Consider the following 12,415-nt stretch of genomic DNA (forward strand, 5'->3'; position numbering starts at 1 on the left):
AGTTTGACGTCTGCTGTAAAGCATAATTAATTTTTTTAAAGATTTTTTTTATCCTGCCTTTATTATTTTTATAAATAACTCAAGGCAATGAACATACCTTATATTCCTTCCTCTTATTTTTCCCACAACCACCTCCCTGTGAGATGAGTTGGACTAAGAGAGTGACTGACCCCAAAGTCACCTAACCAGGTTTCATGCCTACCATCCTTGTCACATTCACTGTTTATAATTATTCGGCAATTCCCATGACTTGTTTCAGGCAAAACCCAGACTACCATCCCACAAGCCAAGTTTTATTTCTACCAAACTGCAGCTCGTCTGAAATGTTTTGTGCAACGTTTGAGAAAGTGATGTTTCAGGTTTGAAATAAAGCTAGCTGGTTTTCTATTTTGGGAACAGCCTTAATTTGTTGGGAAACATGGAATATTACAAAGCAATTTTAAGATTACTATGAAGATTCATTTTATTTCAATTCAAAAACATGAAGTTAAAGGAAGATGTGCAAAAAACATATTCTTTATCCTCCTTTTCTATGGACAATGCTTTCATGATGGTAAAAGATAATATAAGATAAAGCTCAAGTGGAGGAGGTTGTTCCAGGACATTTTTCCTCAGAACCCAGGTAATTTAATTTAATTTAATTTAATTTATTAATATTTCTATACCGCCCTTCTCCCGAAGGACTCAGGGCGGTATAGAAATCTCACCCGGAAGACAACTGGCAACCAATGCAGCTCACGGAGCAGAGGTGTGACATGGGAGTATCGGGAAACTCCCAACACAACTCTCGCGGCTGCATTCTGTGCCAGTTGGAGCTTCCGGGTGGTCCTCAAGGGCAGCCCCATGTAGAGAGCGTTGCAGTAGTCTAGTCGAGAGGTCACGAGCGCGTGAGTGACCGTGCATAGATCATCCTGGCTTAGATAGGGCCGCAACTGGCGCACCAGGTGAACCTGGGCGAAAGCCCCCCTAGTCACGGCTCCTATGTGGTCTTCCAGAGTGAGCCGTGAATCTAGGACTCCCCCCAAGTTGCGAGTCCTATCTACGGGGGGTAATAATTCACCCCCCATAGCGAGAGGTGGAATGTCCGAATAAACCTGGGATGAAGGTATGCAAAGCCACTCGGTCTTGTCGGGGTTGAGTTGAAGTCTGTTCCTCCCCATCCAGACCCGAACCGCCTCCAGGCAACGGGACATCACGGTGAGGGCATCACTGGGGTGGTTTGGGGTCGAAAAGAAAAGTTGGGTATCATCAGCATACTGATGATACCCAACTCCAAAACCACGAATGATCTCACCCAGCGGTTTCATATAGATGTTGAACAGGAGAGGCGAGAGGACCGACCCCTGAGGAACTCCACAAATGAGAGACCTCGCGGTCGACCTCTGCCCTCCTGCCAACACCGACTGCGAGCGTCCCTGGAGATAGGAGGAGAACCACTGTAAAACCGTGCCTCCCACTCCCAATCCCCTGAGACGCCGCAGCAGGATACCATGGTCGATGGTATCGAAAGCCGCTGAGAGGTCTAATAGGACCAGAACAGAGGAATGCCCCCTGTCCCGAGCCCTCCAGAGATCATTCACCAGCGCGACCAATGCCGTCTCCGTGCTGTACCCGAGCCTGAAGCCCGATTGGTACGGGTCTAGATAATCCGCTTCATCCAGGACCAGAGGGAGCCGATGTGCCACCACACTCTCAACAACCTTCGCAAGAAAGCGAAGGTTGGAGACTGGACGAAAGTTGTTCAGTACAGCTAGGTCCAAGGCAGGCTTCTTGAGGAGGGGCCTCACCACCGCCTCTTTCAAGATGGCGGGGAAGCTGCCCTCACTCAGAAGCCGATATAACTGCCTGGAACCAGCTGCGTGTCCTCTCCCGGGCTGCATAGACCAGCCAGGAAGGGCACGGGTCTAATAAATATGTGGTGGTGCTCAGCCTCCCCATGATCCTGTCCACTTCCTCCGGAGTCACAGAATCGAACTCCTCCCAGGTGATATCGACAAGACCGCCCGTGTCCTGCTCGACAGACTCTGCCCAGTCAGAGTTCAGGCCGGTCCGAATCCGAGCGATTTTGTCCGACAGATGCTGGTTAAACTCCTCGGCACAACCCTGCAAGGGTTCCTCCCTCACCTCCTGATTCAGGAGGGAGCGAGTCACCCTAAACAGGGCGGCCGGGCGATTATCTGCGGACGCGATAAGGGTGGTGAAGTGGTTAGACCTCGCCTCCCTTATCGCAGCGAGAAAAGACCTAGTATAGGTTCTTAACCGCAATCAGTCGGATTCGGATCGGCTGGATCTCCAACCGCTCTCTAGGCCCCGTCTCCGACGCTTCATCTCCCGGAGCTCCGCGGAGAACCATGGAGCTCGACGGGATCTGCACCGGGTCAGGGGCCGCAGGGGTACAACTCGGTCAAGAGCCTCAGTGGCTGCCCTTTCCCAGGCTTCCACTAAGGCGTCTGCCGAGCTGTGAGCAAGGGAGGCAGGTGGGGACCCCAGCGCCGCCTGGAACCTCTGGGGATCCATTAAGCGTCTGGGGCGGTACCATTTAATAGGTTCCACACACCCACGGCGGGGGATGGCAAAACGGAAGACCAGCCGCAGGAGATGATGATCGGTCCATGACAGGGGCATAACAGTTGGGGAGCCCCCACCAAGATCATCTAACCACCGTCCAGATAAGAAAACTAGGTCAAGGGTGTGGCCTCCCTCATGAGTCGGTCCCGAAATTACTTGCGTCAGGTCCATGGCCGTCATGGAAGCCATGAACTCCCGAGCCAACTCAGATGATCCTCCCAGAGATGGTAGATTGAAGTCCCCCAAAACTATAAGTTTCGGGAACTCAATCACCAACCCAGAGAGGACATCGAGAAGCTCAGGCAGGGCTGCTGCTGCGTGACTAGGCGAAAGGTACACCAGCAGCAAGCCCAACTGCGCACCAGGGCCGCATCTCAAAAAGAGAGACTCACACCCGACTATCTGGGGAACGGTGGCCTCCCGTGGACACAAGGTCTCCCTCATAACAACAGCCACTCCCCCACCCCTACCCTGAGCCCGAGGCCGGTAAGACCAAACTAGGGCCTTCAAAGGTACCTGTCTCACAGAAGGAATGAACTCTAGAAGTAAAACTCAAACTATTTTGTAAAGCTTCAGTATAATCCATACAAGTAATTTAATGATGGGAGATGGGATTGGAATTTCCATCACCAAGCACATCATATGACTACATTGCTTAGCAATGGTAATCCAGTTTGTTGCTCAATTGAAGCGAGGATCTCCCAACTAGCAACTTTTTGTCAGCTTCCCACAAGCAAAGGGGAAGCTGGCAGGAAGTTGAGTCCCAAGAGGCTTGTAAGTGGGCCAGTGGGTAGGTGAGTGCTAGATTGATTCTGGGAGTAGGGGTGTTGCAGTACTAGTGTGTATGTATGGAAAAGGATGATACTGTGCTAGTATGCACTATAGACTACAAGGTCCCTGAGATCTTACATAATGGGGTCCATTATTGTAAAAGGGAGTGGCTTACAGGAGTGATTTGCAACCTTCCCTGCCTCCTTCCACATTGACTTCACTTGGGACAAACCAGCAAAAGGTTACAAATGGCTGTCACGTGATCCAGTTGCCAAGCACCTGGATCACAATCACATGACTGTAGAGATTTTGCAACAGCTGGAACATTTGTTCAGCGCGGTCACAAATAATTGCCTGAGCTAGTGGGAGTAACAGGATCAGCAACAGCAATCACAGCAGACAACTGGCCCAATGGCAACAGCTATCATGGCAGAGCAACTGGCCCAATGGTAAAATGAAGTGGCTGAAGGCTGGGCTAGTGCTTTCCTGGATGATTGCCAAGACTGCATCAGGTGAGTCTCTCCACTGCAGAGGCTCCCTGGTGAGCGGGCGGCAGGCTGCAGAGCTTAGTAGTAGTGCAGATCAGCTATCCTTGCTTCAGCCAGCAAGTGGCATAGAATGGACTCTGGACTTAGTCCCTGCCCTAATTCTTGGAACTGCTACCATAGAGATTTTATTATAAAGACAATCTGAGCCAGCACAGGATGAGACCCTAGCTGTAAGGGTGAGTAAAAAACTTTTTTGGGAACTGCCAAACTGGAGATATTGAGACAAAGTTTTCTACCACAGCTTATTTAAGGGAAGCAACTTATTTAAGCACCATCCGCTTGATGGATATTAACTCTGGTTAAGAACCACGGGATTTTCCTTGCATCGCAGTCGTTGTCCATTATTAAGTGTCTTGTTCCGCAATAGATGTAGTGAGAACATATTTCAGCAATAATTTTTATATTATTGGTGAAATAATTTTTAAATTATGAGCTTATAAAATGTTTGATCCAGAATCTGTTTAACCATTATTTGTTGTAGCTTTTGTCAAATCAACCCCAAACCCAAGATGCCAAACCAAATCCAAGAACCATACTGCAGCTAGCACAAAAACAGCCTGCTTGCTATTTATATTTTTTATTGTTTATCAACTTATTTACTAGACTACTTTTGTAATATACAGAGAAATTGGTCAAAATTTTATTTTTAAATTCAAATAAAAATATGCTGTGGGTATTTATTTATTTTTTTAAAAAAAATCCATTTTAATCACTAGGAACTTCTACTAAAAGTCACATCTGAATTATTTTTCTGTTTTAAGCAGTCACTTAAAGAGATCTATATTGTTTAAGATAATGGACAGTAAGTAACAAGTCAGATTTAAAAACCACTTACAGAAAATAGATATTAAATTATTGGCAAATCTTCATTAGGAAAAAAGAATGTTGAAAGCAAATTCCATATTCAGCAGCATTCTGTGGAACCAAGTTCAGCAAGTCCCTTTGATGCAATAATTTTGGGGTTTGTTGCCACACTTTTTGTTGTATTATAAGTCTTGTAAATACCAATGAGTCTGTCTGCTATTTCAAACATGTTGTTTCGCAGAGAAATAATGATGAACTGTGCATTTTTTGTTTGCTCCTGGAAATTGGAATAAATTTTGTGTTAATATTCATAACACAGTGATTTTCCAGAAAATGCTTTTACAATCCTTCCCAATTACAATAATAGAACCAGAACTTCTCAGTATTGGCCTGAGTATCAACATTAGTAACACTCTTCAACTGCCTTAGAGAAAAGAAATTTCAGGTTATTAATTAGGTTTTCCTAATCTGAAGGTGGCAGTCTTGAATCTTTAAAATTAGATCACTACATTCCCTGCAGATAAGTTGAAAAAAGGCTACTGAATTTTTAAAATAAGGTACACATAAATACAGAATACAGAAAGAATAAGGATCAGCTTATGAAACTTATTTATTATTTAATTTATATGGCCACCCACTTCAATAAGTAATTCTGAAGAATGTGACAGTATGAAAAGAAAGGGGAAGAATGAGAAAGTAGTGGTTGGCTGGAATAGATGAAATCCTGAGTGAAAACGAGATGTAGTAGAATCAATAATTGTTTGCAAGGAGAGAAATATGAGATGTATATTGAAGAGTATTGGTATAAACTAATTTTAACTATATTTCTTTTTCTCATCTCATACCTTAATGTTTGCCTCATTTACTTATTTACGTTATTTTTATTTATTGGTATCCCTTTATTATTTTTACAAATAACTCAAGGCAACGGACATATACAACACACCTTGCTCTTCTTTTTCCCACAACAACCCTGTGAGGTGATTTGGGCTTAACTTTGCAAAATATTACTTTGAAAAGAAACAATATAAATATACATGCACTAAAATACTGGTCATGTGCATTTTCTATAGTATTGGTACCCATAGTTTTTGCTGTTGACAATCAAAAATTCTGAAAAATTATTTTCATGTTTCATTTTTTTAATTTGTGCGGGTGTACATTTCCAAAAAGTTCAAAAGCTTTTCCCAATACTTTCATGTACATCTACTGTTACCTTGATATTAATGTATATAGTTTGAATGTTAACTTCTGTTATACTTACATATATGTAAAATGCTACAATGGAAACGTTCTTAAAATCAAGGGCTGCGTCAATTTCATCCATGAAATACAGAGGGGTTGGCTTGTAATGATGCAAAGCAAAAACCAAAGCTAATGAGCTCAATGTCTTCTCGCCACCTGACAAGTTAAATATCTTCTTCCAACTTTTCTTTGGTGGCCGAACGCTGAAAGATGATTTTCACAAATGTATGCTTTACTTAATTTCACTGTAATACCGAGATTGCTTTAAGCAAACTAAAAGCACATTATATCTATCATCTCAATAATTTTCCATTATTCCTTCAGACACATTAGAATCATCATCTTTGTAGTGCAAATTAGGGGCCAAGATTTAGACATCAATTGTTATTCTGTGGTTAAACAAAAAAAACCCCAAGTTTTTGTGATTCACATTCTTATCCTTATTTTATCCCCACGTCCATCATGTAGTGCTAAGGCATTTGTGTCAACACACCCTATGAACTTTTACTATACTTTCTTGCCAACTTGTTAGATGGTTTATAATGAAATAAAAATATGATTTTATCCAAATTCTATTGTTAAACATTTTGAATTCTGCTTCACATTCTCTTCAGAACAAATTTAGAATTCCTTATCTGAAATATTTTTCTTTGATGTGTATTTATAACTATACTACTATTTTCCCCCAAACAATAAACCTGCGAGATGGGTTTGGCTGAGAGGTAGTGACTGGCCCAAACGCATTTCCCAGTTAAGGACATATTAGTCTCTCTAGTCATAGTCAAATAACCTTATCACTATAGTAAATTGGCTCAGAAAAAACAAAAAGTTCAGACTTCAATGATACTAAAAGGTAAAGGTTCCCCCGCACATGCGTGCTAGTCGTTTCCGACTCTAGGGGCCGGTGCTCATCTCCGTTTCATAGCCGAAGAGCCAGCGTTTGTCCGAGGACGTCTCCGTGGTCATGTGGCCGGCATGACTAGACGCCAAAGGCGCACGGAACGCTGTTACCTTCCCACCGGAGTGGTCCCTATTTTTCTACTTGCATTTTTACGTGCTTTCAAACTGCTAGGTGGGCAGAAGCTGGGACGAGTAACAGGTGCTCACTCTGTTACGCGGCACTCGGGATTCGACCCGCCAAACTGCCGACCTTCTGATCGACAAGCTCAGCGTCCTAACCCACTGAGCCACCGCGTCCCCTTCAATGATACTACAACTATTCTAAATATCAACATTTAAAAATATAGCAAATTAGCAATTGCCTTGTTTAGTGACCATTTTCAGTTATGATGGTGATGAAAAAGTAATTTTATGACCAATCCTCACAATCCTTTGCAGGTCTGTAAAGTGATGCAAAGCTGAAGTAAGATCATACTTAACCAAATTCCTGTTGCCAATTGTGGTCATTAAACAAGGACTACTTGTTCTTACCTACAAGAATGTAGGTAGAATATCCTTCATTCTTGAATACTGTTAAAGTATTCCAAAACATTAACAAATTCTCTTTGACTTTCAACCAATATCAGTAAAGAAAATGTCGGGATATAAATGGAATTAAAAAAAAATTCTCAAGTTTTCATACTTCTCTTATCTTCTTCCTCGATATTAGATGGTATCTGTTCCTTCTTTTTTATATTAATTGTAGTTCCAATTGTCTGAAGAGAAAATAAGCCAGATTCCCAGACTATATTTTCAAGTTATTTTTTACTAACCATAATTAAGATTTCTTTACCCCAATTTTCAGCTAGAAAAATGACACAGCAAACTGGCTTGAATTGAAATTATAACAAAAACCTTCAATCATCTCTATAGGAAAGGAGAGAGGTTTTTAAGAAATCTAAGAACACTAGATTTGATTAATCATGTTAAGTCTTGATTTCTTTGACACCTAGCTTTGCATGAATAATTCTACAACTTGCTTTTAAAATGGCTTAATTTAAATTAATAAAATTACATGCAATACTAACCTGAACATAATTCCTTCAGAGAAAGGATCCAGACTGTCAACAAGCTCAAGTTCTGCATCTCCTCCTAGTGTAAGCATCTGATAATTTTCCTTTAGCTTATTTGTTATGACATTAAATCCTGCCATAAATTCATTAAGCCGCTTTTTCCGAAGGTCTTCAAAAGCTTCTCTGAATTTATCTCTCTCATTGGTAATTTCATCCAACTCTGCCACACGTTTTAGATACAGCTCTTCCTAAAACAAATGTTAAAAATTAAGCAATGAAATTACATGAAATTAAGCAAAGTATTTAACAATTCAATGAAGCTTAACAGTGCTGAAATACTAGACAACAGCCGTGTCATCCTAATACAGATTGTCTTTGCTTACTGGCCACCTGTTCAGCAACAGAGGTTGCCACGGTGCTGAATGAATGGTACTTACAACTGATTCTTGGAAATCTGACTGCCCCAGCACCCCTATGGTCACATGATTGTGATTCGAGCATTTGGCAACCAAATTGCACTTAGATTGTTTCAATGTTCCACATTCATGTGATTGTCATTCGCAATCTTCCCTGCCAGCTTCCAAAAGGAAAGGCAACCTGGCAGGGAAGGTCACAAGTCACTGTGGTAATCCCCACCTTCACTCTCCCAGCACTCAGATTGCATCACACCTCCTTCCCTGAGCCTCCCAGCACTCATCCTGTGCCATGCCGCCTTCCTTTAACCTCCCTGCACTCACACATCCATATTCTTTCCTTTATCAACTATCCCAGTGCAGCCCCCTCCCCAACTTGGTCAGGCCTCTCCTGCCACCCTACAGAACCCACACTCTTTACCTGGGACTCCCACCACTTCCTACGTAATGACCCGCATAGGGCTTCAACAGTATTTGGGACTACCTGGATTTCCATTGCTAAGCAATGTGGTCATGTGATGTGCTTTACAAATCTCAGTCCAAATTGCTTGGTCCGTCCCAGCCCGTCTGCAGTATGGTAAGACACTGCCTCCTCTTTAATTTTCCCCATCCTCTTATTCTAACTTATGTAACTTTCCCCATCCACATCTCTTGTCATCTTGGTCTCCCTGCACAGTGGCACTCCTTGACAATTGTACTGGAATTAAAGTACAGGCTTCTGAAATCTTTTAAGAAGGCTGTGCCCATCATTCTCCAAATCACGTGTGCCATTCTCACAATGCTTTGGAGTGTCTTGGGGAAATTATATGGGCCATTCTTGTGATGCTTTAAGCCTCTGGAAAGCTTCTCTTCCGAAGCATTGTGCACATGCAATTTAGAGAATGGTCTGAATGGCTCTTGGAACAAGGCCTACTGTGGCCAGCAGCTGCCTCATATAGGAACGTAGGCTTCAGCAGCAGTAGGAGAGAGGGCAAAAATCAACTGGGCATGGCAAGGACTGTGGAGCATAGGAAATGGCTGGGTTTTGTTTTGTGGCCAATACTGGGGTGGCGGGCTGCAGTGCAAGGGTTGATGCTGCTGCCACGGAGTGCTGCTATTCAAGGCAGCCAACCCCATCAAGAAGAGATGGGGAAAAACTAGGTGGATGAAGTTTGGGTGGGTTGTAATGCCTGAATTTTGATCACATGACCCCAGGGACTACAACCTGATCTACATTAGCTTGTAAGAATTCTACAATACTGAAAAAATTCTTACCTTTTTATTATACTCCGCAATGGCACTCAAGTTTGGTTTCATTTCATGACACTGAGCTTCCAAAAGAGCTATTTGATTTGTTATAATATCTGGATCTGTAATATTTTTTAGTTCATCTTGAGTTAGTACTGGAAGGTTTTCTGTTTGTTCATTTTCCATTGAATGCAGTGATATCTTTGATATCTAAAATATATTTTATTCAATTCAGTGAATGAGCAATTACCATTCATATCTGTAGCAATTATTTTGAAGAGGGGATTATAGTATAGCTGTACACTAGTTTGAAATAAGTTTTATTACTGATCTTTTTCAGGCAGATGTTGATTAGATATTTACTGTACTGTGTTTATTTTTGCCCAGATTTTTAAACTGTGATTAATGGAATTTTCAAAGTGCTGTATGTCATTTTGAAAGTCTTACTGTTAAAAAGTTCACCTGGAAAATGTGACTATAAAAACTAATTACTGAAGCAGGAAAATGTAACAAATTTGAGTCAAATTGTTAACAAATTCAGTAACGCAAAAGATAGAAGAAAATTCTAATAAAATTAGTGTACTTTCCCAAATAATTTTTCATTTTGTTCCTAAATTTGAAGAATGCCCTACCCAAGGAAAAGGATTGTATTAAGTTTTAGAAAATTGAAAATCAATTTTTTTCTTAGGTAAACCTTACAGATGTTTTATATAAACTATTATAAAATTAAGGTATTGATGGCATTAAGACAAGATCATATAAACGTTTATAAATTCTGAGCCACTCTAACTTCTAGTAGTTTCCCACTGGATTTCAATATTAATCCACTTACTCAGTTCCCCTAACTATCAAGAAAATAAAATTACCCAAATGAGCTTCTGGAGGTTATAGTGAATGAAGCATTTTATTTGTCCCTACAGAGGTCTCTTCCTTGTATAACCCATGGATATTATAAAAGCACATGCTTTGCCACTTCTCCACCCAGGATACAAAGCCCAGCACAAAAATGATTGATTTCTTCAATATTGGATTTTTACAAATTTCAGCGTATGATACGTGATAATTTAATGTCTGTTATATGAAATAAGCAATCATCGAGGACCTTTTTCTAAATGTGTAAAAAATATCAGTATTTATTACCTCCTTTTGCCAATACTTAATCTTTAATTGATGCTCAGCAATCTGACTGTCTAGATGTTCAATTTTAAGCCTAATGCCGAGAGCCTCTTTTTGTAACAAATGTTCTTCTTCTTGTATAGTTTTAATTTTCTGAAGCACCAAACAACGTTCCTCTTGAATCTCTGGTAAGGATTCCTAAACAAGTTAAAATTAAATCTTTATTATTAGGTTATAAGAAAAAATGCATTTCTAATGATCTATTTTAAAATACCTTTTAATGTATCTTTAATTTATATATATGGACATAGTTACCATGAAAAATTAAAATAAATTTTATAAAATAAAGTTAAAAGTATTTGCAAAGCATCAAAATTAGTCAAATTTCAAAGAAAAGTGATTGAAAAAGCCATACATGTTTTGTCTGGTTAGTTTTGCCTTGAATTATGGACAATCTCTTCCCCTTCTCATAAAGCCAGAAAACATTCCATAAATAAATGAATAAAGCCATCATCAATTTGTATTTTGAATGTTTTAGAAAGCTGTTTTTTTCTGAACAATATTATTACATCTACAGTCTACTATAAGGTAAAGGTAAAGGTAAAGGTTCCCCCGCACGTGCGTGCTAGTCGTTTCCGACTCTAGGGGCCGGTGCTCATCTCCGTTTCAATCACAGTCTACTATACAGTGTCCAAAATGAGTTCTGGAATGCATGATATTTACATGAGTGGAGGAATTATAATCAAGATCACTCCTACCAATACTGATAGGGTAAAGCCACTAGCATACAAAATGAGAACAAGCTCCACTCTTTTCTAGCACTGATGTTACAAGTTTAGTAATGAAACATCTGCAAGAAAACAACCAAGCTCAGACCACCGAGGACCCCACGATTTTCACTGTGCTTTCAAAAGTTACTGTGAAAAACTATAAAACAGCAACTCAGTTTACTTAGAATTATTTTAACAGAATATACATTACGCAGAGTGAATTTCATCTGATACTCTTCCCTCATATGTAATTTTTGGCAGTTGCAAGCTTACCAGAGAATTTAGTAGAACATACTTTTTTTTTACACAACAAGCTCATTTTGGGTTCATGTATTACTATGTCTATTTTAAATGTCATCTGAAAAATGAAGCAAATATTATACATACTTCAGCTTTTTTGCTGTTAGTTATAACTTCAGCAGCTCTTTCATCTAATGCAGTCAGCTGTTTTTTAAAGATTTCTATATTGTTTTTATTTTCTTCAATTTCTTTCTCAGTGTGAACAATTGCATCCTCCGTTTTCTTCAGATTTCTATAAAGTATAAACATATATTATGAAACTCCTTTTTAACATGTATTAAATACATAATTACAATAAAGATCAAACTTTCTGCAGAAAAAATTAGATACGTTGCTATTTGCTGTTGAAACATGAGCTCATGTTTTAAATCGTTGTCTTGTATTCATTCTGTTTAAAACTGCTAATGAGAAATGCTAGAATCTTTTTCTGCATCTGAAAATATTGTCAGTTTTTTATTGCTGATCTATTCTAGTTCATTTTCCTTTTGATCTATTTGATCAGTTTTAATTAAATAAATTTATTACCGCCCATGGGGCTACTGAGTGGCTTACAACAGTAAAAATGTAAAATTATAATAAATGTAAATATAACAATAGTAAGACAATGAAACAACAAAAATAAACAAAAGTGTAGCAATATTAAGGGCAGGAAGCAGGATGAATGGGGGGGGGGAAGTGGGGAAATAGAAATACCTACAGTG

General features: G+C 40.0%; 1 protein-coding gene across 1 annotated transcript in view; it reads right to left on the reverse strand.

The window, feature by feature from the left end:
* Nucleotides 1-4,581: 4,581 nt before the first annotated feature.
* SMC4 (structural maintenance of chromosomes 4) overlaps nucleotides 4,582-12,415 on the reverse strand; it is a 47,589-nt gene continuing 39,755 nt past the window's right edge. Inside the window, exons 19-24 of the mRNA XM_081328370.1 lie at nucleotides 11,802-11,946; nucleotides 10,669-10,842; nucleotides 9,556-9,738; nucleotides 7,904-8,136; nucleotides 5,956-6,139; nucleotides 4,582-4,968 (exon numbers count right to left, since the gene is read on the reverse strand). Coding sequence (XP_081184496.1) covers nucleotides 4,792-4,968; nucleotides 5,956-6,139; nucleotides 7,904-8,136; nucleotides 9,556-9,738; nucleotides 10,669-10,842; nucleotides 11,802-11,946 — 1,096 coding nt within the window. The 3' untranslated portion in view covers nucleotides 4,582-4,791. The remainder of the gene's footprint in view (nucleotides 4,969-5,955; nucleotides 6,140-7,903; nucleotides 8,137-9,555; nucleotides 9,739-10,668; nucleotides 10,843-11,801; nucleotides 11,947-12,415) is intronic.

The sequence above is a fragment of the Vipera berus genome (assembly GCF_964194415.1).
Source record: "Vipera berus genome assembly, chromosome: 5".
Lineage (NCBI taxonomy): Eukaryota > Metazoa > Chordata > Lepidosauria > Squamata > Viperidae > Vipera > Vipera berus.